The 27,503-nt window shown below is 46.2% G+C and overlaps 1 protein-coding gene across 2 annotated transcripts in view; it reads right to left on the bottom strand.

Annotated features, from left to right (window-relative positions):
* The window catches only part of GIGYF2 (GRB10 interacting GYF protein 2), a 107,060-nt gene continuing 79,557 nt past the window's right edge, over nucleotides 1-27,503 (bottom strand). For both annotated transcript variants that reach the window (XM_090285007.1, XM_090285006.1), the window contains 14 exons: nucleotides 25,228-25,319; nucleotides 23,687-23,794; nucleotides 22,618-22,718; nucleotides 20,326-20,426; nucleotides 18,755-18,916; nucleotides 17,465-17,623; nucleotides 16,055-16,297; nucleotides 15,657-15,779; nucleotides 12,759-12,968; nucleotides 12,428-12,633; nucleotides 10,767-10,921; nucleotides 9,128-9,315; nucleotides 6,359-6,506; nucleotides 1-1,789 (listed from right to left, as the gene is read on the bottom strand). In XM_090285007.1, coding sequence (XP_090141133.1) covers nucleotides 1,722-1,789; nucleotides 6,359-6,506; nucleotides 9,128-9,315; nucleotides 10,767-10,921; nucleotides 12,428-12,633; nucleotides 12,759-12,968; nucleotides 15,657-15,779; nucleotides 16,055-16,297; nucleotides 17,465-17,623; nucleotides 18,755-18,916; nucleotides 20,326-20,426; nucleotides 22,618-22,718; nucleotides 23,687-23,794; nucleotides 25,228-25,319 — 2,064 coding nt within the window. In that variant the 3' untranslated portion in view covers nucleotides 1-1,721. The remainder of the gene's footprint in view (nucleotides 1,790-6,358; nucleotides 6,507-9,127; nucleotides 9,316-10,766; nucleotides 10,922-12,427; nucleotides 12,634-12,758; nucleotides 12,969-15,656; nucleotides 15,780-16,054; nucleotides 16,298-17,464; nucleotides 17,624-18,754; nucleotides 18,917-20,325; nucleotides 20,427-22,617; nucleotides 22,719-23,686; nucleotides 23,795-25,227; nucleotides 25,320-27,503) is intronic.

Genomic DNA, 27,503 nt, shown 5'->3' with positions numbered 1-27,503 from the left:
TTTATTTAAGTTCTGTTTTATTTTCCTCCACACTGGCAAAAGTTCCACGGGAGCTTAAAGTTTTGTAAACAGTTTAACTATTCCTCTTCCCCACCCCCCACTTTTGAATTTACAAAGCCAAGGAGAGCAGGAGTCCCAATTTTAAATGGTTCCCCATCTCCTCGAGCTCTTTGATCCAAAAACTATATACAAGTTTATAGCAGTCTCTGTATAGTTAATGTACATGTGTAGGAGGGAGGGAGGCAAGGAGGAATAGGGAGAATGGGAACCCAAAAGAATAAAAACAGAACCCCAATATAACCGCCCAAAGCCACACTGCTCCCAGAGCAGCTCCAGCCCCGCAGGCAGTGACGACAGAGGCAGGTGCCCCACCAGGAGCCCCGAACAGCACTCCGGCACAGGGCCGCCGGTCCAACGGCTCCGGACCAAAGTGTGAGTGGCAACTCCAGGAGGTGCGTTTTGGGGGACTGGTGGAGGCAGGACGAGGACTTGTCTATAAATAGGGCTTGACTACTCGCTACTGGAGGGGGAGGGGTATTAGAAGGCCATGACCAGGAGCCAGCACCAGGCCCCTCCCCCGCTCTCCCCGTCCCCTCCACCCCACTGCACTCTCCTGTATAGCGGTTTCTGTGAATGAAGATCTCAGAGATGGTCAGGTTCTGGACATTCTCTTTTCAGAAACGGCAAGCAACTTGCCATTCCAGAATCTTTAAACAAAACCTTTTCGGGGCCACAGCAAGACACACACGCAATGCTCTGAGGAACCAGATGAAATTCCGGGCTTTTATCTGATGCAGAAGTTTATCCCTATCCAAAATGAAATTATACAAATTCACACATATGGTAAAGATCCTAGCTGCCTCTTAAACGAGACAAATTTTCAGCAGAAAGGCCCAAAAACAAACTGGTCCTAGTCCTCTGAAGTAAAAATATTTATGGGAAAAATCAGTTTTTTTAAGAAAGAAAAATTAAGAGTAAGTCCCTCTCCCAGGCCACAGGGTCTCCTCTGTCCAATCAGGTTGGAGTACGCCAGGGGAGAAGTCAGCTTGCTTGGAAGTCACTATCTAATGAAGAAAGCGCGAATCCTCTCTCCGAAAGGACTCTCAGAAAGACCAGCGAGGGGCGTGTGACACCAGACCAATCCAATCTACACCCCCCATCTCAGGGCCTCTCTGATGCGGCCCCAAAGTCAGCAGTGCGGCCTCCAGACTGCCGTGCGCGGCCTCTGTCGGACGCTCAGTCATGGTCCACGGGTGTTTTGCAGCTGGCCAAGGTCTGTTACCATTAACTCTCTTCACGATTGCACCAGTTAGACCCCTTGCCCTTATTGGGGGGATAAATGAAGAAGAAAAACAAAAGGAAAAAAGCAACAAAGGAAAGCACATTGCTATTGGCAGATCCCAACACACTTTCTGGGAGACAGTGGATGAGTCACGGCACAGCAAACGCGTGCTGCCCCAAATCAGCCTTGCTGGAGATTCAGCCCAACTGCCACCCCAGACACAGGGCTCGGTCCACTTATCTACAGTCTGAGATGCTCACCAACAAAAACGGTTTAAAGACCCTGGGACACAAAGAGCTAAAAGAAAAAGCCTGAGATGATCGGTTCCGTGACTCGTTGCAGAGAGATAAAGAGGAAACAGTGAGTAAGCGTTGTGTCCAAAGGTGGAGAATCCATGGTCAGCAGAGAGGAGAGGGGAGGCCAGTCCGCTGGCAGGTGCTCAGTAGTCGTCCACAGTCTCGATTTCACCCATGTTGAGCCGCTCCGATGAGGCATTGACGGAAAACCCTGCAGGAGAAAGTCGGCAGTGAGTGCTCGACCGGACAGCGACGTGCCCCACAGGCTGCGGGCTGGGGGGTCAGTCTCCTGTTCCCGAGCTCACCATAAGGACAGTCAAGGGAAGGAGAGAAAAGAAGGACCAAGGTCAGGGCAGTGGCTCTGTTTTCTGCCCCTCTGCAGGACAGGTTCATTTTGTTTTATTTCTCAGGGTTCTAATATCATTTAAGTAGGGAGAGGGCAAAAAGAAAGAAAAAGAAAAAGCAGCATCACTGCTTACACAGACTTGCAAACCACTGCCTTAGAGAATGCGGGCAGGAACCAGGGTTCTGTGAGTGTGCATTCAGGCCAGGCTGGCTCCCGGGGCGGGGCGGTGGTGGGGGGAGTCACTGAGGAGATGTACCTTGAAAAAATGGGGGGCAGGCAGGACTACCACATTCTGAGTGAGAGTAATACTACTTCGCTCACTACTGGGAACCATCCCCCCTTAATTAAAAAAACTATCAAGTTCTGGCCAAGAGCTTTTGCTACTGAGAGAGGCTTCAAGGAAGACCCACTAGGAGACCCCTAGAGCCTCTGATGCTCTTTCTGTCACACGGTACGAGCACAGAACGATCCGAGCGCTTAACTCAATGGGCTGTAAGCAGACCTGCAAAGGAAAGGATTTAGTGAGCAACACTGATGCCGCCAAACGGCATCTGGTTAGAAAAGCAGCCCCAGCAGGGAAAGCAGCAGGCCATCCTCACCAACGCTGCTGACGCTGAAAGCCTAATGCCACCAGCCACATGCATGTCATTTTCCCACAAACGCCACAATCAGACACCAATACAGAGAGGGATTCACGGAGCCTCTCGGGAAGAAGTGACTCAGAAAAAGCTTTCAGTTCATCCACCCTAAGTGAAATCCCACACTGTTTCAGCTGTTATTTGAATATCAAAAAGTAAACAAGCAATGCTCTCCAGTCTAAAAGCAGTTCTGTTAATATTACTTGAGTTTTCTTCCCCCTCCTTTCTGTTCCTAATGTTCAAGTTTTCAAACAAATACACATTTTAAATGTACCAATAATAAACAAAAAATGCTTTACATAATAAAAACAGCTTAATTATATCACATTCTTGACTCAAAAATACCATGATTTGAAAACATCAACATGCCTATTAACCAAGGAAGCTGTGGCACAAGCTGCTTACAAGGCCTCATACTGGGAGAGGCTAGGACTCCAGACCCCAACCTGAGCTCTACCCATCAACTGTGTTCCCATAACCCACAACACTATTTTCCCTTGAAAATAATGAAAGGCTTAGTGTTCATACTTTAAAATAACGGTTTAATTAGCTAAGTATAAAAACCTCAACACCAAACAGCTATGAAATGACCTATTACTCTATTCTGAAGCAGGTTTTTCTTTGACTTCATATATATATCAAGAACAAAAGAAATGTGATAAAGACAATAATGAATTACATGCAATACAAGTGGAAATTAATAAAAACACAACCTAAATTATTTTTAGTCATGAAAAGACAGGAAGAAAGGAAAAGCCTGGGGCCAAAAAAGCTAATTATTCACTGCACTAATATGCACATTACTAGGCTTTTTGCAGACATGGTCTCATTTATCTGTCAATAAAATACCAGCCCTGGCTGGTGTGGCTCAGTCGGCTGAGCGCCAGCCTGCAAACCGACAAGGTCACAGGTTTGATTCCAGGTCAGGGCACGTGCCTGGGTTTCGGGTCAGGTCCCCAGAAGGGAGTGTGTGAGAGGCAACTGACAGAGATTTTTCTCTCAATAAAAAACCAGGAAGGGGGGAACTTCTCCCCATTTGATAGAAAGGAAAGCTCTGGGACATCATGAAGCCCAAAGACTACGTCCTCTTAGGTCCAGAACAATACGCTGTCTCTCGCTCGCACAATTTAAGGTTTGACAGCCTGTTCTGATAAGCAGAGGATGACCGCGGGCCAATGGTACTGTGTGTGTATACAGCTGACCCTAAACAACATGGATTTGAACTGTGTGGGTCCATTTATAGGAGGATTTTTTCCCCGATAAGTATGCAGTCAGCTCTTTGCACCCGAGTCCCGCATCTACAAACTCAGCCAGCCGCGTCTGACCTGCGGCTGATCAGCGAACGCGGAGGGCCGACTGTACGCACCGTTCCACACCGTTTTGTAGAAGAGACTTGGGGCTTGGAGTCTGGTGTCTGCGCCAGTCCTAAAACAACCCCCGCAGAGAGTGAGGGTCGACCACAGTTAAATTTCTGGGGAGTCAAAAGTTACACGTGAACTGTTGCCCGTGCAGCGCCCCTACCCCGCGTCGTGTGAGGGTCAGCTGCGTCTGTCCCGTCCGAGCGCGGGAGCCGGGGCACGACGCGCCCGATGGCGCCCAGAGGCAGGCACGGTGCGGTGGGCGGCGCTGATGACACCGGGCTCCCTTCTGACGGTTTGTTTGGGAGCGCGGTTCTCTTTGGATCAATGACTACTTTTTCAACGGATATTTCTGAATCAAATTAAAACCTGTCTTTCCATTCTGAGCATAGGGAATTTGTAACTTGTGGATATTTATAAATTTTCTTAATCTGTAAATCAATGAGGCATATATAAACTAAAACCAGTAATATATGAAAGTGAGCAGGTAAAGGGAAGAAAATAGTAATTATCAGAAAAATTTCCAAGAAGGTTTAGTTGAAGAGAAATTTCCATAAAATAGTCCAAGTAAGACACTACCCAAGTGAGTTTCCTCAATACTTTGTTGAACTTTTTCTTCCCCTTTAAGATATATAGGTTTCTCACACACTGCTCCTAAAATGATGTCTGATTCCCCTAAAATGATCACTTAGGTCCTTCTTTCTTTCTTAGGTCTGTAATAAGAGATGGGGTCCGGTCAGAAGCTTAACCCAAAGAGCTCTGCCTCATTCTCAAAGGAATCTTCTCCCTGACAGCCTAGCCCGTAAGCACCACAGCTCAACAGCAAGGGGCCCTTAGCTGAAGCCCACAGCCGGAACATTTTTACAATCCTCACCTGAGGACATGTGCACTGATGTTGGAGAGGGAGAAGGGAAGGGAAAAGGGGGGGGGGGGGGGGCAGAGAAAGAAACACCGATTGGTTGTCTCCCATACGCACCCGACCAGGAATGGAACCCACAACCCTTTGGTGCACAGGACGACACTCCAACCAGCTGAGCCACCCAGCCGGGGCCCTCACAACCAGACTTCTAAGAACACTTTTAAATCTATATTCACCTATTTCTGTCAAAATTAGAAAAAGTTTTGGACTATTCCATCCCTCCTAACATAAATTTCAAGACAGGCAGAACAAGAGGGTTCCTGGCCTCCCTGCGCCCAGAGCCCGCCCTCAGGTCCCAGTTCCAAAGGGCGATGCTGCCAGTTCAGTTTGTCACTGACTCGTCTTCTCCAGGGCAGGAAGCCGCTGAAGCCCCGAGGGGCCCCTGCCCGGCCGAGCAGGGTGGTCGCCCCCCTCTCGCTGCGCTGCCCGCTCTCCCACGCGGCTGCCTCCAGCGGAGGACCCGCCGCCATCCACGGGCCGCTCACCCGCCACGGCTCACCCTGCATTTCCCCACAGCTCGCTCCACTTCGCAGAGCTCATCCTTTTAGCGAAAGCCAGCGCTCTTCTTCCTGCCGCCCAGACCTGTCCACTCTCCTTGTCCAGCCCAGTCTACCCCCAAATCCCGCAAACCCACTGAACGCCTCTCCGTCTCCAGTGCTAAACCCTACTCCGCACCACTGGTATTTCTCAGCTGGTCTACTCTGCCACCTCCAACTGGGCCAACACCCCAACCGTGGCTGCAGAATAGCTAGTTTGCATTCATAAGTGGAGAATAATTTTAATTTTGTCACTGCATGTAGGTCGTTAGGCCGATTTAAGGAATCCAGGCAGCCCCCTAGCTCACCTATGCTCTTTACTACTCCCGAAACGCCACTGCCCACCCTGCCTGCCAGTCCTTCAAATCCCCAATTCAGGCATCACCTTTTCCATGAAGCTGCCTTGCGTGAAGACGCTGGTCCTCGATGCTAGACAAGATCAGCTGTCATAACACAGAAGAGACGGCAGAAACTGGACTGCTCTGAAACCCCAGCCCCGGTGCTGACAGCTGTGTGCCTCTGGGAACTGTTCTCAACCCTCCGGGCTGTGGTTTACTCTCTGGTAAAACGGACCAGCCTCTCGTAAAGCAGTCATACTGAGTGGGTATCGACAAACACTGGCTCTTTGCTCTGAACACGTGATTGGGTTTATGGTCAGTTTCCACACAAATCAGCATCTGGCTTTGTAAATAACAAACACTGTCTCCATTAGCATTATTTTCCAACTACACTGAAAGATCTAGGGAAATTCACATTAAATATGAAACAGGCTTTCAAGCTGAAAGTACTACACAATCCAAGCCCCTACAGTGTGCATGAAGTCCAGCTCTTGTACTGAGATGCTCATAAATACGGACTACTTACTTGAACTGGTTATAAACAATTAGTTTTGTATAAGAACGATTTCCCTTCATGAAAAACATCCCACCACAGGGCTCCCAGCATCCCCCCAGCACCCAGCTGGGGTTGTAGCCTGTGCTCACCTAGTAAACTGGGATCTGCTCGGACCATCTTCTGTTTTTTCTTCTTCTTGCCACTCTGCACGGCCTCAAAATTGGATTGTTGGTTGTTGCTTTGATTGGTCTGAAATACTGAATGGAGTGCACTGTGGTTCATGCCCCACACGGAGTCCTGTGAAACGAGATGGCACCAGTGAGATGACAGGGCACGCAGGCCTGGCCCACGCTAAGAAAAAAGCCGATTCGCCCTCACCTTATCAACCAGGAAGCCCAACACAGACTCAGGTAATAAGGAGCCCAGGGCAGTCCGCGCAGCCCCCCTCCTTCCTTTGCATTCAGACATCCCATTTAAGTGCTCCGCCTCCACAGGGCCCGTCTAGTAGCTCCAGGGGTCACCCTGCTATGACAGCACAGGGGGCCAAACCTCTCGGGTATACACAGAGTCCGTACCGTCTGCTCAAAAATTCAATGTTCAGCAAACGAAATCACCAACAGACCTCTGCGCTCTGCAATTCTACGCCCCTCACCTACTCCAGGTGGACGCGCCCTGTTCTCTGGGCCTCAGGACACAGAGAAGAGGCTGCAGACCAGCCGGCACCACGCTCCTGAAGCTCATATCACGGCCTTTACTTCTGTGGGCAACCCCAGAAGGGTCTGGTCTTCAGGCGCTGTCCGCACTCTTCCTGCCCACTGGTTAAACTATGAGACGGCCTACCAGGTGTCCGCACTGAGCTTGCTGCTCTTCTCAGAGCCGTCTATTTACGGTGGGGGTCACGTTCCAGTGAGCCGGCTGCAGGCTGGGCCCCGAGGAGGGACACGCCTGCCCACGCAGCGCCCTAGCCCTTCACCTGCGTGGGCAGCACACAGCCAGCCCCCCGGGAACGCGAAGAGCCTTCAGGGCGGCCACGGAACGGCTTCCCTCCCCACCCTCACGGAGGCTTGCCTAGTGCTGTCTGTGTGTGCACAGCTTTTGCTTTCTGTCAGCTGATCCCTGGTGGCCCACCTGCCCAATGGACTTTAAGTGTCCTGTATGTCTCTGTGCCCTACATGTCCTCAGAAGTGACCTATGAAAAACAAACACCGCTAGCATTACGTGACTCTAAGGATATGAATATTCTTAAGCCTCTCCCTGAGCTTTGCCAATTCCTCTTTCAAACAACTTGCACAACCACCCCTTATTATTCACAGACCCCACCTTTGTGAAGTTGCTACAACAGCCTGCCCTTATCCATGATTTTGTTTTCGATGGTTTCAGCAGTCAACCAAGTTCAAAAACATGAAATGGAAAATCCCAGAAATAAACAATTCTTAAGTTTCAAAGTGTGCATGCTGTCCTGAGTAGCATGATGAAACCTTGTGCCACCCCACTCAGTCCAGCCCTGGACGTGAGCCGCCCCCTTGTCCAGCATGTCCCTGCTGTGTACATGCCACCCGCCCATTAGTCATTTCATAGCCACCTTGACAATCCAGTCTGTTATCAGAAAGAGACGCCATGTTCACATAACTTTTATTACAGTGTGCTGCTGTAATTGTTCCATTCGATTATTGTTGTTAATCTCTTAGTGTGCCTAATTTATAAACTAAACTTTATCCCAGGTATGTACGTAGAGAAGAACACACAGTATATCTAGAGTTCGGCACCACCTCCAGCTTCGGGCATATCCCCTGTGGAGGGGGGGCTACTGTACTCGCTGTAATCTATGTGCAACCCCCGAGGCAATACCGGCTGTGCCTCTGTGGTCATTCTGGACGTGCGCGTGGCACACGGCAGTAAAGAGTCTGAGCTGCTCAAAACGCACATCCACGCTGAGGCAGCTCAGGGCAACACCCTGCCCTCTCAGCTCTCCCATTGTGGGCCGCCGTCTTCCTCAGCCAACTCAGTGTCATGTTTTTCTTTTCTTTTCTTTTTTTTTTTTTTTTTTTTGGCAGAGGGTCCTTTTTGTTGGTTATTTCATTACAATAGCCCCCAAGGGTTAAGTGCTGTCTAGTGTTCCAAAGCACAAAGAGGCTGTGAAGGGCCTTGTGGACAAACGTGTGTGTTAGGTGAGCTTCATTCAGGCAGGACTCGGAGTGCTGCCAGCTCTGAGTTCGACAGTGAGGAATCGACAGTACAGGGCAGGGAAGGCCAAAGCGGGCTTACAGTTGTACAAATAATAAAATAATCACGACACAAGAAAAAGCTGTGTTTCGTGTACTCATTATTGTAGCCCTATTTTTCCCACCCCTGTATATTAAACAAAGCATCCTGAAGCAGAAACACACTTAAAACAAGATTCCGTACTGACTGGTTGACAAAAATGCTGTGACCAGAGGCTGGCAGAAAGTTAGTCCTCTGTTTCCCCTAGGAGCAACAACTCGGTGCTCACTAATTCAGTGAGGGCGGCAACTTTACAGACCACAAGCACCGTGAATAATGAGGACTGGCTGTACCGGTAAGATCCCCATCAAACATGGAGGAAGTTGCCAGTGGCAGGGAAAGTGGATACTGAGCACTGGCGAGTTGACATCTGTAGGTTTTAACTACACAAAACAAATTTCCAGGTCTGTGACATGCTGGGATTTGCGATTTCACTGAGGCGCCTGTACGAAGCAAGGATGACGAGGCTGGCGGTGTGCCTGAGAATGGATGCTCATCCTTGCTACGTGAGAAATTCACACCTCTCTGGGTGTGTGATTTTAAACTCTACTGCCCACCACACTTAGAAAGGCCTGGGCCTCCGACGTACAAAAGCGGCCCCCCGGTTTCCCTGCCCCCGCCCTGGCACGGGGCACGCGCTCACGGCCGCCACCCACCTGCGGCGGTGGCTGCTGCGGTGGCGGCTGTGGCTGCTGCCGCTGGCCGGCTTTCTGTTTGGCACGGCGCTCGAGGAACTGCTTGGCAAACTCCTTGGCCTCAGAGGTGTCCCCTAAATAGGCCCTGATGTAGTCGTGGACCTCATAGGGAGATTCTACTTCTTTCAGGAATGAAACAAACGTGGGAACTGCAACATGAGAGAGGATAATAGTAATAATGAAATATCACATACAAAAAAAATCGGTTTCGGTTTTTAACACATTGTCACACCCAACACAGATACTTATGACAGAAACTTAAAAGATACGTAGCTATTGGGTTAAACAGTCTTTAATCTACTTTAGAAATTTAAAAAAAAAAAACCCACTATCACTGCAATGTCTCAAATAACATGAAACAGACTGGAGTCAAAGAAAGACACATCACACGTGCCTAGTTTCACTACATGTTATTTCGATCGAAACAAGTGCTTGCCTAAGACTGAAGTCATTTGGGGATTCATTTTCTTCTTAAATTCAAACAATACTTACTAAGTGCTATGAAGTGTACTAGGCACAAGAGGTATGACACGTGCAGCCGTACACTCCTGTCATGTCACTGAGAGATCACACGTGTAGAGAAATCAGGCAGTGTGGTGCAGGAGGAGAGCACAGGCCTCAAGAGTTAGACAGACATAGGTTTAAAACCTGACCCTGTAATTTGCTGGTTGTATAACCTTGATGAGTTACTTAACCATTCTGAGCCTCTGTTTCCTAATTTATAAATGAGGAAAAGACCATCTGCACCCTAAAGGTAGCTTACAAAACTGCTGCAAAAATTAAATGACTGGGATAGTATATGCTAACTGCTAGAAAGTGCCTAGCACCTGGTAGACACTTAATTGATGGTAGCCATTACTATTATTCACTATTTTTTCTCTGGCTCTTTTAGAACTCTAGATATTATTAAAATGTTGCAAAGAACCAGTTCGATCACTTCAATGCTGTTTTTAAGATCCTTGGTTTTAGATGAGATCAGAGGCGGACTGGTTCAACACAGTCTGTATGCCAAGGGAACCCCCCAAACCACGCTGACCAGTCTCTTTTCAAACATTTAGGGGTAAGGGAGGGACTCACTCTATCAGAGGCAGAAAATTCTCTGTGAACAGCTAACAATTAGCAAGTTTTTCTTCAAACTGTGCTGAAATCTTTTCACTTCCATGTACTGGCCCTGGTTCTATCCTATACAAAATTAAGTATACTTACTTTTTGCTACATGATTCCTAACCTGCCCCCAAAGTCAGGAAGGGAAGAGCTCACACATCACCTCAGCCTTCTCTTGCCCAGGTTGGCCTCTGTCCCCCCCATGACAGTCAACTTCCTTTGGACTTTGCCCAGGTGGCAATGCCCCTCATAAAATAAGCAGTATGGAACCACGACCACCTCTGTCCTGTGCCTCCTAAGACAGCCTGAGATAGCATTTACTCGTTGGCAACCTCTGATAACCTATTTGAGTATATTATTAAAGACTTCTGTCAAACGTAATATTGTACATAATATGATTAAAGAGCCAAGTTCTTACAGTCATCCCAGTTTGCCAACCTCTTTGTGGGTCCTGCTCCGTCATCCTACATGCTGAGTTTCCCTTCCCAATTCTTACCATCCAGGTTATTTGCTGTATTAAGGGCATGAAGCATCTGTTCACACCACTGGGTAAATCCATCTTGAGCTTTATTTACTCCCTGAAAGAGCTTCAGCAACTTCTCTTCTTCTTCTACTTTCTTATTCTGCCGGTTAGACACACCTACAGATTTACTAAAGCAAAACAATAGGGTGGTATTATATTCCCAGAAACTGTTACTACACAATTATACTACAACACCATAAATAATGTCTTGGCAACACTGGATGGCTGTCAGTAATCCAATGCTTGCCCCCAAAAATTCAAGTACTTGGATTTGTGGTGAGGTAGGGGTTACTGAATACCCCCTTAAAATCTACATTCGAGTTTGTGAATATAGGGCTTCTTTTCAGAGAAGTGATTAAATTCTTCCCGTGTGTGCTTTACTAAGTTTAATTTTGCTAAGCCTCGGTTTTCTCATCTGTAAAATGGTACCAATGCTTTCCTGGGTTACCATAAGGAATGAAGACACTGTACCCAAAGGCCTAAGGCGCAGCGCCCTCTGAGCTGGCAGCCGTTCAGCACCCCCTTCATAACACCTCAGCCCCCCACTGAGAAGGAACGGTCTGCCAACACTAGCATTTATTAAGGAGCTGTGGTGTGCCAGGCACCATGCTAACTGCTTCACGCGGACTCCTTTAATCCTCACAACCGCGCCCCTGGGGCTGTTCTTATTACCTTCACTTTACAGAGGAGGGAGCTGAGGCTCAGAGAGGCTCCCTCTTGCCCAAGGTCACAGCTACTAAGGGGCAGTGCTGGGGTTTCAGCTCTTGTACTTAACCCTAAACCTATGCTCACTCAGTACTGCACTGAGGAAAGAGACATGGAAGGTGAAAGGTAACTAGCATCGTAAAAATAAACAGGTTCAAGGCCATTACAGTATTCCCTCACTTACCGCGGGTGTTACGTTCTAGACAACCCCCGCGACAGGTGAAAATCCATGAAGTAGGAACGTGACATTTACTTTAGCATTTATATATATTTAAGGCTTTATAAACCCTTCCCACACACTTATAAACCGTTCCCAGTCCCTCATTAACCTTTCCCACCTTATTAACCTTTCCCACACTTTTATAAACACTACTTATGTTCTTAAACATATTCTACACTCTTAAACCTACGTAACTTTAACAGCATACGTATACAGTACCGCAAAATCCCGCGATACAGAGAAAAATCCGCGATAAATAATTAAATGTAATATTTTTTAAATCCCACAATATAGTGAGGCTGCAATAAGTGAACCATGATATAGAGAGGGACTACTGTACAGGTGTTTACAATACTCATTTTAGGGTAAGAAACTTAAAAATATAAATTTAGGAAAATATGCTAAGATCTAGAGAACACCTTGGAGAAAGATTCAACTACAACAAAAATATACTATTCCTAACACTTATTAAGTGGCTACCATGTGACGGGCCATGGGCTAAGTGGCCAGCAGTAGAAGGAGCTCCTAATGATAATACAGATGTGTTTCCAGGGGGAAGAAGCCAATCACCAAACTATGACCGCATGTGCTTAGACATCAATGAAACTAAGGAGAAAATAACTACCTTCCCTGCCCACCCACTATCCCCATCCCCACAGCCCTTCCTCCACCCACCAGGGAGCACAGGTTTGACCCTCCTGAGCCCTACCTGAGACTGGCGTTGTTTTTATTTTTATTTGATGAGTTCCTAGGCCCCACCTCTTTCACTGCGTCATCCCAGAATCCCATGTTTGAGTTTTTATTGTCAGCATTACTCCAGATACTACTGACTAGGTCAGATGCCCACTGGTTAGGGGGGCCAGTGTTTATAGAGCCCCAAACAGAATTCCCAATGCTGGTGTGCAGGTTGGAATGCTGGTAAAGAAAAAGAGACAAATAACCACAGTTAGTATTAAAAAGGCAGGAAAACAGTCCGCAGAAACCAGAAGAGACACTTAGAACGCGCATGCACAGAACGACTGCTGAGGAAAAGAGCGCACCGTATTATTCCGGGTTCTATTCGGCTGCTGGTGCTGCTGCTGCTGCTGCTGCTGCTTCTGCATCTGCCTGGCCTCTTCCTGCTGGATCTCCAGCAGCGACTTCGCGGTCCCCGCGGGTTTGCTGATGTTCCCCCAACCTGAGAGTTTCTGCTGCTGCTGCTGCTGCTGCTGCTGGATGGCTTTCATCAGTTCCCGCTGCTGGCGCCTTTGCTGTCGCACAGAAATTGAATCCAGCTCAGGGTTCCAGTTTTAAAATAAGTTGCACACGTCCAGTATACTAAATGGAACGCAAATGCATAGTAGCTATACCAAAGTAACCTCCTGACGGGGTTGACTTCTTTACAGCAAATAACAAACTCCTAAAGCTACTAAGAAGAAATAAAAAGATCAAATGCAGAATGACTTCTTAGAAATTAAGTAGGGCTTCTGGTTAAGCATAGAAATGAAATACATGTTTACTTCCTAAAGCCCTGCCAAATGATAGGAAAAATATTTTTAAAAGATCTTATCTATCTATCTATTTATAGAGAAGAAGGGAGCGAGAAAGAGAGGGAAAGAAGCATCCATGTGTGGGAACTGATCTGTTACCAGCCGGGGACCAGGCCCACAGCCCAGCCATGAGCCCTGACCAGAACAGGACCAATGAGGTTTTGCTGCAGGATGACACCCAACCAGGCCACACCAGTCAGGGCATAAAAAAATATTTTAAAAAAGCACAAACCCTTAAGGACAAAGAGAACAGAATAAAATTTGAAAGTTGAAAGCAGGCAAACCATGACAGCCAATGTACCAAGACTCAACAAGTTGAAACTTAAGTAAAGGAAGCTCAGAAACAAGCCAATTCATAGAGAAAGCGAGGGAAAGAGGTGTGAGTGTCTCGAAGAAAGGCCGACTGGCTCAAAGTCTATAAAAAGCAGCAGTGGGACTACAGACTGCCTACCTCTCCCCAGGAGAGAACGGAAACTTTCCTCTTTGCAGAGGCAGAGCCAGACTGATGGGTTATCCTGTGGGGGACCCCCTAAAAGAACCACCCAGCAGAGGCAGCAAAGCCCACCAAGGTGTACATACCAGAACCTCCAACCAGCGCTTTTAGTGCCTTATTTCTAAATATAAACAAATAGCCCAAGATCAACAAACACTTGACATAAGCGTCTAAAATGAAAGCCAAAGACCGAAGCAAACAAACAAAGAAAAATTCAGTGGAAACGAAAACAAGACAGGGGTCTACAGGAGCTGGCTTTTTAAAAGAGGTAAGATGGTACAGTCAATGAAGCAAGAATAAGAGGCTATAAAAAAAGGAAAAAAAAAACAAACCAAGGACTCAGAAAAATTTTAAATGAGACAGTATACACTAGAAGTCCAATAGGAGGACTGAAAGGTGAGACGGAGGAACTGCCCCAACAAAAACAGGTAAGAAGACAGAGATGAAAAACAAAAGTGAATATGAGAAAACCAAAATCAGGCCAGGAGAGCAGCATAAACTGACAAGAACTTAAGAAAAACGAAGAGCTGTGCAGGGTGCCAGGAGCATCCACGCGTGAACCGGTTAGAGAGGGTCCTGGACAGGAGCCCTCGCATCGGCTTCCCTGGGTGAGAAATACCGATCAAGTGACATTTCATGCCTTTTACAGCGTGTACAAAGACTTAATGGTTCAAAAACTTAATCAAATAAAACTACAAATGAGGCAATCGATCAACTTCTGAAAAGACAAAAAGATGAACAAGATCTAACTCTGATGACCACTATTACTATTATTTTTCATTCAGCAAAGACCAAAATTATGGAACAATTTCTAGCCTTAAAGGGAGATGACACATTCTGCTGTGCATTCATTTGTTGATGAGTTAAAACAAAAAAAAAAAAGATTTCAGGGTAAGTTCAGTCTTTTGCTTTTTGAAGAGGGTGAGAAATGAGGTAATTTTAAAGATGAAGAAACATTTTAACCTCTGTGATGCGGTCCAGCACACTACATGGTGAATATGTCCCGACAGCCCCCGCTTCTCTTTGTGCACCCAAGGCCTTCAGCGAAAGACACCGCCACACCCCCAAGTGACAACTTGCGTTCCCTGACAACTTGACTGCTCTGCCCCCTATCATATGCTCGTGCAGCACTTCCTTCTAGACTCTGCTCCCCTACGGTGCCTTTTCAGAGGCCCTCCCAGTCTGCGCCAGCCACAGGTAAACCGTCAATCACTACCACTAACAACGTGCGCTGTCACCGCCCCTCACCTAGAAGGTAAGCTTATAAAAGCAGTGACCTGCCTGTTTTAGACTCGGCTGTATTCCTAGACTATGACTGCCACCAAGTACTCAGCAAATATGGCACCTAACGGCACACTGAACAAATCGTTTTACGGACTCATATTCTCTTCCACCAAGAACTGTTTCTGCCTCCCGCCCTCCCATTTCTTCCTTCGCTCTTCCGTACCCTTCCTATCCTAAAGATACCAACTTGTAACTACTACAGAATACAGGTTTTATAAGCAGAGACTTCATCTCTCACACTGGCATGTTTTACGGTTTTGTAGGCCCGTCAGAAACACCCAGCACCCTTAGAGAAAAACGTATTCTGCATTCTAAAAATAAAATTTACAGAAGGTTATTGGTATAAAACTCACCCACAATTCTGCAATACCCGTGAGCTATCCTCTTGTGAGCTATGGTAAAATGTTTAAGAGAACTGAGTATTTATGTTATTCAATCTTAAAGTTATTCCTGTTCATCTTTCCCATTGTCTAGAATGACCAAATTATAAGCTACAGAGTTTAATAATGGACAAGCAATTCAGACACGCAGCGGTCTGACAGCAGTAACTCCCCTTACTCAGCACTAACCCAGAACGCACACTAGCTGTTCTGGAACACTGCGGGATGGACCCGTTTACTTCAGCCATTTACCTCTTCCCGAAGCTGCCGCTCTCGTTCCTCTTCCAGTTTTTGGATTTCCGCCAATGACAGCGTGGCCTGGGACTGGCATGCCGTCGCACTGGACTGCTGGCCCCACGTGGAAGAAGAGGGAAGCTAATAGAAGAGGGGGGTGGAAGAGCACATGAGGAAATGTAGTGGGCAGGAAACAAAGGGCAACACTGTATCGGGTACACGCGAACACTCGGGTGTCCTCCTGCAATCTATCCTTTCACGTACTGGTCTCCCAGTCTTGCTTCAAGGCCTAGCACCCAGGATAAGCATCATGCTATGCTTTATCGATCCAAAACCCCAGTGGTAACAGCAGCACTTAAGCGCACATGCCGGGTTGCAGCGTCCACCTGACCCGCTCCCAGGCGGCTGGGCTTTACCTTCATCTGCGCCAACTGCTGCTGCTGCTGCTGCTGCTGCAGCCTCCGCAGAGCCTCCTGCTGCTGCTGCCGCTGGCGCATCAGCTCCTTGTGCCGCTGCAGCTCCAGCTCCTTCCGCTTCCGCTGCTCCTCCTCCTCGTGCCGGAGGCGGGCCGCCTCCTCTTCCATCCGCAGCCGGTTCTCCTCTAGTCGACGCTGGGCTGCTTCTTCTTCTTCTCGGGCCCATTTTGCAGCCTCCTCTTCCTTCCCAGAAGGAAAAATACAGGAGAATACACATAAACTTCAACTGTGTGTCTGTGTGTGTGCACGCACGCATTTTAATTTGAATCACTTTTGAAGTGACAGCGAAAAGCAGAAACTTTGTTTAGGATGATATAAGGTAGAGGTGAATTTTATTTCCCAATGCACATTCAGTAGCCACAAAGGCCTGGCATGCTTACAGGATAAAGCTTTCATTGACTTACTGATCTCTACACAAAAGGAACGTCACTTTGAACATCTGCGGTAAGTACAGAGCTCTGAGAGATCACTGCCAACAGGAGCAGAGTCTCCGGAACCCGCTCCAACACAGAGGCGAGCAGCTGCCAGGACCTTGCAGGGGTGCTGATCACCAAGAAAGCCTCAGCCAGGGCTGGAGCCAAAGCCGCGCTACGAGAGCACTTGATTTGGTTCCCGGCTCTCACCCCTGGTGGCCACAGGCCCACAGGTCTCTCAGAAGACCTCCCTTCCACCCACCCTCCACCTCTCCAACTGCCTGTAATAGTAGGGTGGCACGGTTCAACTAGAATTAGTGCTAACTGTTGCGTGATCTTGTGACTAAATTAAGCAGCACTGAATGGTACATTTTAATTTTTTTTCTCCTCACCTGAAGACATGTTTAAAGATTTTAGGAAGAGGGAAAGGGAGGTTGAGAGGGAGGAAGAGAAACAGCGATGTGAGAGCGGAACATCGATCGGCTGCCGCTCGTGCACACCTGGCCCAGGGGCCCCATCTGCACACAGGCAGCCCGAAAACAGAGCCTGCAACCTTTCGGCTTATTCCAACCAGATGAGCCGCCCTGGCCAGGTTTGGAACTGTACACTTTAAAAGAATGAACTGGGGAGTGCCCTCAGGCAAAAGTTGTCACCTTGCTGATCTCATAACTGGCTTTTTAAGGGTCTGTCTCCTTTGGATTTCTCACTGATGCTCTGCTTTTGTCTGTTTCTTTTATGTTTTTTGACATTTTGTCCAGCTTTTATAATTATGGGTGGGATGGTTATTACAAAAATAGGAAGAACCAGTGTCTCTTGGTATTTTAGGTCTCTTTTGGCAATTGTCTGCCAAAGAGAAAGAGACGGGCTATCTGAACCCTTTCTTCATCTCTAGTTCCCAGCTTCAAATGGCAACGACAAGAGTAAACCGTCTGGTCACCTGCTTGCGTAACAACTCTTCCTGCTTCCGCCGCTCTTCCTCTTCTCTCCTCCTCTCCTCTAGTCTCCTGAGAGCTTCTTCTTGCTGCTGCCTTTCTTCCTCTTCTCGCTGTCGCCTCAATGCAATTTCCTGTTCCCTTTGGCGGCGCAGGGCCTCTTCCTAGATTAAAAAAAAGGGGGAGAGAGAGAAATTCTGGGTCTCAATTAATATATTACATCATAATTGGAAAAGGAACAGGCTATGTGCTGCTAAGACTCTATTAACAATAAATATAACAAGTACAACAGAGTAAAATGTATATGTGTAAGTTGAGCAGTAGACACTTTAGGAATCAAAATAATTTGTATTTAAAATATAAACAGCACTATACTGTGAAGTCTACCCCGGTTTCTACATCAGCTACATTTCCTGAAAACCCCTGGAAAGGCCACATTAGAAGTCAGGCCGTTCTCGCCACTGGTACCATCAGCCCCGATTCTTTAATCAGTGGAGAACCTCAGGTCAGACAGGTCAAATCAGCACAGCCACCAAAAACGCCTGATGAGACAGTAGTTAAGTTCTCTCGTCAGAAGTACTGAGTAAAGCTATGTATGTGTCCCAGGACAAAAGTCCCACAAATACTAAGAATACAGAAAAGGGTCCCATTGTCAAAATAATTTAGGAAATACTGAGCATCACAAATTAGGCAGCTCTCCTTACTGCAAGGCTTCTTAGAGCCCTTCCATTCTAACGTATGACAGTGTGACTCTAAGAAATATTAGTAGCTCTAATCTTGGCAAGGAGCCTTTCATTTTTCAGAGCACCTCCTGTGGCCAACACCAAATAGGAAATCTAAGGTAAAGGCTAGACTTTGGGGATACCACAAAGAGGATTCTTTCCACTGGAATCTTTTAAAATCCCAGTAGAAAATGGGCCAAGCATATGCCCCCCCCCCACCAATAAAAATGGACAAAACTGATGATAAATACTTAGGCAAACAAAGTTACTTCTGAAATCTCACAAGTGTATAAAAACCCAGGAAATGAGCAAAAGAAATCAACTCCAGTGTTTCACTGGGACGGAGGACTATCCCTCCAGTGGATGCTACCAGACAAGGCGCTCTTCCTAGAAAGGAAGTGAGTCTGGCTAAGGTTCTAATCCCAACCCTGCTGTTGGCCTTGGATGAGCCATCTCCTGGAGTATGGTGGCCGAGTACGGTGGCCTGAGAGAAGACAGGAGCGAGCGAGCTCCCCAAAGGCCCTCCCTTTGGCATTAATCCCATGCTAATCCCAGTTCTCAGAGGCAGGGCACCTGTTTCCTTCGGGCAAGCTCTTCTTCCTCCAGCCTCTTCCTCTCTTCCTCCTGCTGTCTCCGAAGAATTTCCTCCTGCTGCCTCCGGAGTTCTTCTTGCCTCTTTCGCTCTTCCTCTTCCCGTTTCACTCGCATCTCCGCCTCCCGTCTCTCCTGCTCCAGCTGTGGTTACACACGAGCACCCTTAGAACCTCACAGCCACGCCCGGAGCCCTCCAGCCTCCCTGCCCAGGCCCGAGGGGAGAAGGTGGGACGTGCAGACACCACATTCCCTCGGTAAGCGCCACTGCGCTGGGCCAGGAAACCAGCTCTGTGAGAGCTCCCAGCGCCCGTCCGCCACAGCAGTGCTTACATTTAAACCATCCTTCACCAAGAAAACAAACCCTAAATTTAACACGGCATGTACAAGGGTGCTCACGACCTGCCTGCCTCTCCTTCCCTAGTCTCCCCTCTCATCACTTCTCTTCGACTAGCAAGGATCCAGGCCAGACCAAGGCGCGTAGCTGTTTCCTCCACGTGTGTGCTCTCCTGCGTTTCTGAGCCTTCACACGTCTCGTTTCCTTCAGGTGCAATTTAAATTTTACTTCCTCCTCCTCTGTCAACCCAAACCCTTTAACTGCATTAAATCCTACTGTCCTTCTAGTGAAAATTAACTCCGATGTGACTGTCCATCGGAAGTGTCACCAATTCCTGATTCTTGCCTCTCCAACAAGGGAGCCAGCCCATGTGCTTTCTTAGGCAACCTGTCATCCCGCACCGCGTGCACACGCGCGCACACACACACACACACCTGCAAGCTCTTACATTTCACCATCCATGTGTTCCCAGCACCAAGGACTGGGGAACTACAACACATTAAAAAATTGTTCGAATTATGGTTTCTCTTTTAGGAAGACAGACCTTAACCATGAATCCATTCCACATCCTGGGTACTTTCCAGAGGCTATCACTACCTCAGGGGATAAGGCTGCGTTAAGTATAAAATAGGAACAAGTCTCTCAGAGGCGTGAGGACCCAGAAATCACTAAATGACACTAAGTTGACATACGTCCTCTTCTGTCAAGTACTAAAACCAAAATTCAAGAGCCCTAGTTCCTGCAGAAGATTGGAATGGAACACAGGACCCAATGTTAACCATGAGCTTTACAGCTGTGTGTGTCTGCGGACACTAAGAAATGTAAATAAACATCATTATAAAGACTCCAGGTGAGAACTCAGGCTGCAGATGGTCTAATAAGCCAAGGAGTGGGTATTTTCTTAGGGTCTTAGTATTTGTTAACAAGTGTTTCTGCCATGAATAATATAACTAAATATACACATGACCCTATCATTAATGTGTCAACCAACGAATCACTTTTAATTTAACTTACACTTGTAGTTTTAATGCTGTTCAAGGTCTTTGGGGGCAATATACACACAGGATATATGAATGTGCTTACACCAGCTAAGTACCAGTAAACTAAAAGGGAAAAAAAAGTACAGCTAGCTAAGATACGGACATTAACCAACAGGTGCCTGGCTATGTCCTATAGCTGGAGAGGATGCAGGGCTGGGGAAGAATGAATTTCAGACCTTAGCAGCCTTGGCCTTCTCCATCTGCTGAAGCTGTTCAAGGGCAGGTCCTGGAGTCGAGGTATCAAGGGGAAGATCCCACACACTACCACCTTCCCAAACTGTAAGACAAGGAAAGCAGTGAGAGATGTCAGAGCTCACACGCATGGTCACATATCCACGAGCATAACGAGGAAAGCTGTCTGTCCGTCCCTGAATGAGCTCCATCATACATATCAGCTCTGTTTTGAAATTAACTCAACTGCCAGTGGGCTCTAATTTATATCAATATCCTTCAACACATCCAGAGGGAAAGAAAGTACCAGGCATTTATTTAGGAACTAATTTCACCCCCCCAAAATCCTGTAGCATATCTGTTCAAATCCCACCTTTTTACAAATGAACAAGCTAAGGGTCAGAGGCAGATCTCTTACATTCCCAAGGACACGGGGCAAGCACTGGCCAGGTGAAGAGTTAAAATCCCAGTCAGTGTATCAGACCCCAAGTCCATGGTATTTCCAACAGCCTTTCTGCCTCTTCCTGCCCCCAGTGGAGAACAGGGTTTAAGGGAGGCACAGCTGTGGAACCAGAGAAAACTAAGTGATCGCACAAATTGGGAATGAATTAAATGCCACTGAATTGTTTATTTAAAAATGCTTAATTTTGCCCTGGCTAGGGTGGCTCAGTGGATTGAGTGCCGGCCTGTGAACCAAAAGGTTGTCGGTTCAATTCTCGACCAGGGCACATGCCTGGGTTGCGGGCCAGGTCCCCCAGCTGGGGGGATGCACACGAGGCAACCACACATTGATGCTTCTCTCCCTCCCTTTCTCCTTCTCTTCCCCTCTAAAAATAAATAAATAAAATTTTATATGAATTTAACCTCATTAAAAAAGAGAAAAAAAAAGAGGTACAGCTGGAGCTGGGGAGGCCTCTGGAAAGGCTGAACAGGTCTCACAAAGGACGCTGAGTCCTGCTGACCTGAGAGGGTCAGGTGCGGACGTCAACAAACAGGAGAAGGCTTTGGGGTCTGTTTTCCTATTACCAGTAAGGTTTGCTGACACCACTTTTCGCTGCCTACATTTCTATGCTAGTCTATTTATGGACCATAAATTATTGTTTATATAAAAGTGGTGGAGTGTTTGTAAAGAACCATGACTGCATCATACCCAAAGAAAGAAACTGTTTAATAAGGCACTTACAGTTTCCCCCAAACCAGAAAGTATTTTAACATCCTATAAATGGCTACCAAGAAAAAATAAGGTACATACAGCACGGCAGGTTGATGAGGGAGGATAATCAGTCCTTCTCCTGCCAAAATCCCCAGGGTCAATGTCAGTGAGAAAGCTATGGCCTGAATAGCTCAACGGCCCTGAGAAAGATCCACCTGCCTGGGCTGCTGTGGCTTAGTAGTGGATTGAGCACCAGCCTACAAACTGAGAGGTCGCCGGTTCAATTCCCGGTGAGGGCGCATGCCTGGGCTGGGGGCCAGGTCTCCAGTTAGGGCCGTGCAAGAGGCAACCAATCAATGTATCTCTGACACATTGCTATCTCTCTCTCCTCTCTCCTTCTTTCTGTCTCTCTCTCTTTCTGCCTTCCCCTCTAAGAGTAAATAAATAAAATCTCAAAGTGTACAATTCAGCAATTTAAAAAAAAGAAAAAAAAAAAAATCCATCAGTGTACATGCTCCCTGAGAATTTTCAACACACATACTATAACCTCTTGTAAAAACTATCCATGGTTCAAACTACCCACCTCTGCAGGCTCCAAACCTTAATAAACAGAAGTGCTCCACCAATAAAGACTTAAAAAAAATTCCAACCCCAAATGTTCTAATATAATGTCAAAAATATATATATTTTTTTTTCAGAGAATGAGGTAAGACGTTCACTTCAAAGCAGGCTTTTTTCTCTTCCCTAAATTTCTGGGCGCCTGCAGTGTTAGGCTATATATCAACCCTTGACTCAGAAATAGATCATCATTATTTATGATTTTAACTGAAGCTATTTTTCACTCAGGCAAAAGAGATCAATAATAATTTAAAAGACTTTTCCACAATGGATAGAGCAACATAAAAAAAGAGAGGCTGACTTCAAATTCAAGAAATTTATCTACTAAATAATTTCTAACAAATCCTTAACAGTCTATTTTCAATACTCTTATTCCCTTGTTGGGGTTTATTTTTTGTTAAAAGGACTTTTTGTTAATATGTAATACAAAAGAGGTTTAAAAAGCTGTATTTTCAAAAAACTGACTTATAAAATGAGTTAAGTCTAACTCCTTGGAGCTACGCTAAAGGCCAGTCTAGATCCCCACCTGGAGGCTGTGAGGTTGTCGGCTGAAGCTCCCAGATGGACCCAGTGTCTGGCACCGACACCGATCTAGTCACCGAGGAAATGACGTTCTGATCAGACAGTCTGCAAGAGGGAAATAAGAAATATTAACTTGTTCTTGTCATTTGCCAAAATAAAGAGGAACTTCTAGATTATCTGTAGGCTTTCCAGGTTATTTGGCTAGAAAATTCCACTGTTTTAACTAAATCGTTACACTGCCAAAACATTTAGGAGAGGAACAGAGAGGCACGACAATCACACTCTGGACTCTTCGAGGTATTACCAAACACTGATTTCCAAGTTATGGATGTACCCACTATCTTAAAAAATCCAGAACATCTCAATAAACCAGAGGCATGTTATAAAGAAGGGGGGGGAAAGGCCCATAGACTGTAAGTCAAAAGGTCTGCATTTTAGTTCTGTCTCTGACGTCTTCTGTGCATTATGTCAAGCAAGCCCGTTAGCCTTCAGAGTCCCGGCTTCCCCATCTGTAAAATGGAGACATTGCCATCTAGCAGGATGGGTTGTGGCGCAAATGAGAAATGTAAAAGGTTCTAGTTCAAGTGGACAGTCAAGTTTTTAAGAGCAGTGACTGATACCTTTGCAGAAGATAAAATAAATATTACCCCGGATGATAATCAGAAACAGAGAAACTGAACACTTCTAGCATGGTTTTCATTTCCTCTGACCTACTTTCACAGCTTTTGGGTTCGGGAAAATTATAACCGTGAGTGGCATTGTTAATATCTTTCATGAGATAGCTAGCACAGGTGAAAAATGAAATTGAACTTCTAGACAACAACTTTTTGGTTGCTGGTTCCATAAGACTACACTGATTCTCAAATGTTCTTCTTTGGTAATCATTCCGAATTTATCCTCTGAGTAGAAGACCAAATAAATGCTTTACCTCTTGCCTAATTATGTTAAAACCGATTCTGTGTTTATACACAACCCCACAGCTTTCCGTCGTGTGTGGGTATTCTGATACCCGGGCCCACACACACCAGTACCCCCCCCCCCCACTTCTGACACATCACAGCATGACCACCAACCTCATCTTTAGCGCCTGGAACTGCTGCAGGAGGAGTGTCAGCTGTTGCTGCTGCTGGGAAGACAGGGCTGCTTTCTGCTGCTGAGCCAAAACCTGGGCATACTGTTGTCTTCAAAAAGTAAAACAGAGTGTAACCTGTCTGTTCACATTTGAGTTCACTTTCCTGAGACAAGGGAAGACGCGGTTCGATCCACCGCTCCTCCAAAACACCATCAGAAATAGCTATCAAATATATTCTTATAATTCTTCATGAGACTAACAGTCGCACAGAAAATTCTATACTTCGTTATATAAAAAACTGAACCTATAAATTACATGCTTCTGAAAGGGGAAAAAAAATCACAAAATGTCAAAAACTGGCAAATTCCTTCAAGATAATATAGTCTTATATCAGAAAACAAGTTAAAAATAAAGTTGATTCAGCCCTGACTGGTTTGGCTCAGTGGGTTGGGCCTAGTACTGCAAACTGAAGGGTCGCTGGTTCAATTTCCAGGCAGGGGGATGCCTGGGTTGTGGGCCAGATCCCCAGCTGGGGGCGTACGAGAGGCAACCGATCAATGTTTCTCTCCCTCTCTTCTTCCCTTCCCCCTACTCTAAAAATGAATAAATAGAACCTTAAAAAAAAAAAAAAAAAAAAAAAAACGGTTCAGCCCTGGCTGGTGTGGCTCAGTGGATTAAGCGCCAGCCTGCAAACTGAGGGATCGCCAGTTCAATTCCTGGTCAGGGCACGTGCCTGGGTTGCAGGCCTGGCCCCCAGTTGGGGGCGTGGGAGAGGTAGCCAAGAGGCAGTGATCGATGATATTTCTCTCCCTTTCTCCCTCCCTTCCCCTCTCTCTAAACATAAATATTTTCTAAACATTCAAATAGCTATTTCTACATGAAGCATCCTTTGCAAAGATAAAATCGCTTATATAAAAATTCCCCGATTTGTTTCAGCTTAGGAAATTTTAGGTAAGATTAGCTGCTATGAGAGCAGAGGTAGACAAATTTTTCCTGTGAAGAGGCACAGTAAATATTTTTGGCTTTGCTGACCACAGGCAACTGCTCGACCCTGCCGTCTTTGTCCAGAAAGGAGCCACAGACAGTACACAGACGACCGTGGCTGTGGGCCTGTAACCCTCTGCTCACAGAAACAGGCGGCAGCCACGCTCGCCTCCTGCACAGCAGGAGCACACAGCCTCAGTGGCCCTGCCGTGGCTCCGCACCACCTCTAACAGTGCAACCCTCACTTCTGTCCTGCCCTCCCGGCTATGGTTTTTCTCTGCAGCGTTCAAAGCGAAGCCACTCAGGAGGCACTCAGGTCTCAAAATGTTTACTGGTTCTTGCTCCAGGAGCTAAAAGCTTGCAAAATTAACAGTTACGTGTCACCTTCTGCAAACCTCTGGTACTTAAGAAAACTAAACTTAATGGTAACATGCCCCTGGCTGGGTGACTGAAGTGCCCTAACACTCAGTGTCCTGCTGCAGCAGGTGAAACTTGGGAGCAGAGGACATCGGAGGCCCGTCTGGCGCCGCGGCGCCCCTTCCGCTTCACTTCTCTTACTGTATCAAGAACTGCTGGTACTGGAGGTGCTGCATCTGGTACAAGGCCGTGAGCTCCTGCTGCCTGGTCAATCGCTCCTGGTCCAACTCTCCCTGGGAGCGAAGAGATGGAGGAAGAAATACCATGGAATAAACTTCAAAGAGCCTAAAAGGCACTTAGTACACATATCTGAAAGCAAAATGAATCCAAGACCTTCACTTTCCACTCCACCTTGACAACCAAAATGCTCAGCTATAAAAACCTCAGGCTCCTGTAAAACTGAACAGTGCCATCTAGTGGAATAAAATGGTGCCTGCATTCTGTGAGACTACGGAGACGCAGGGTCCTTATTTCAGGTGCTGTACTGTACTCCAGTTACTACTGTAACTAAAAAATGTATAATTTTCCCAATATTAAAAGTGATTTATAAATTGGTAGATCATTAGAAGTTATAGAAATGAGACAAACAGGAGTGAAATCATCTAAAGGTTAAAGGAAATGTCATGGTAGGAATTTTATAACGGCATATGATATACACAGAGTCAATATATAAGTATTGATGAGAAATTTCAAGTTACACAGAAAACTAAAACTTCCTATCCCAAAATTAGTTTTTTCTACTGCTAATATATAAGTTAAAAAAAAAAGCTATAATAAAGCCCTCTTTTTTTTTTAAGTTTATATTTCAAATAACATGGCAGAAATTTAAATTTGAAAGCTAAAAGTGGGGGAGAATAAAGGGCAGTGTAAAATAACAGAAATACAGTAGTCGCCCCCTCATCCACAGTGGTTATCTAAAGTCAATTGTGGACCAGAGAAAATTCCAGAAATAAACAATTGCTAAGTTTTAAACTGTGCCCCATTCTTAGCAGTATAATGAAACCCCCACCAGGACATGAATCAGCCCCGTGCCCAGCGTGCCCACGCTGTGAATGCTGCCCTCCAGCTAAGTCACTCAGCAGCTGTCCTAGTTATCAGCTACTAGTTATCAGCTGGGGGGACCATACTTCCATAATTTTATTATGGTATATTGTTATAACTCTTCTCTTTGATTGTTACTGCTGTTCATTTCTTACTGTGCCCGATTTATAAGTTAAGTTCTATCGTCAGTGTGTCCGCACAGGGAAAAGACACAGTATGTACAGGGCCTGGCGCTCCCTGCAGTCTCGGGCGCGCACCTGCAGAGAAGGCAGGACTAGTGTAAGTGCCAGGGTGACACGGACCAAACGCAGGCAAATCATTAGGGAATGTTCACATCCTTCTTGTACACAGATTATACAGTTAGGAATAAAACATTTGATATACAATTTCTTGGGCTAAAAATCATCTGAAATGCAGGGACATTTTTCTTTCTCATTAAATACTGGAGCTAGATAGAACTTCTACATGAAAACATAGGTTTTGAGGTATATTCATCATCAAGGTGACTTCTCTTAGCAGTGCTATTCAGGGCAAAGGCAACAGCTGACAGGAAGCAGAGCTTCCCATGGTCTTCCCTGTAAGTGAGCCGGACTGAGGCTCAGCTCTGTAACGGGGAGTCAGGAAATAGACGAGAGAAAGTATGCTAAGGTCCAAGTAATGAGCTTCCAGCTCTGAAACACAGAGATAAAAAACTCATCTCAATTTCAGAGAGGGAAAATAAAGCTCAAACTTGGGATATAACTTAAATATATATTAATATACAATGTAATTTTTCTTTGGATTTACAACAAAATGTCAGAAATAATTCTCCCTAAGCCAGAAATATTCACTGCTCTCCAAACTACAGGTGGTCTCACAACCCATCAGTGGATTGTGAAATCAGTTACTGGGTCAGGACCAATACTTATACATTAAAAAAAAGAAAGCAAGCACATCATTTTGCATGACCAAATGTTTTGTGAAATGTGTTTCATATACATATCCACACAGAAAGGTGTTATAACACTTTTTTTACTACGAGCCATGGTCTAAAAGTCTGACAGCCACTGTTCTCATCAATGACTCCCCTGGCTGTGGAGGGTGTATCTTACTCATTTTCATTCTCAAGAACCTACCACAAGGGCTGGCACAGGTCCTCAAACCTACAGCTGATGAATAGATAAGTCAATGGTATTACCACTGAAGAAATCCAACGCTCACACTGAAGGGTGCTGACCATGGCTACTTGTGACTATGGCCAGCAACCAAACCCTCCCACCTAGGGAAGGACGGTAAGGCACAGACCCACAGTCCTCCAAGAGGAACTCCGGGGAGAGGCGCAGGAGCAGCTGCAAAGGAGTACGTTTCCAGTTCAAAGGTACTCCAGGGCCACTCTC

Source organism: Furipterus horrens, unplaced genomic scaffold (genome assembly GCF_987537825.1).
Source record: "Furipterus horrens unplaced genomic scaffold, mFurHor1.1.pri manual_scaffold_1, whole genome shotgun sequence".
NCBI classification, from domain to species: domain Eukaryota; kingdom Metazoa; phylum Chordata; class Mammalia; order Chiroptera; family Furipteridae; genus Furipterus; species Furipterus horrens.
The sequence above is the reverse complement of the archived record's forward strand: the minus strand, read 5'-3'. Positions and strand labels throughout refer to the sequence as shown.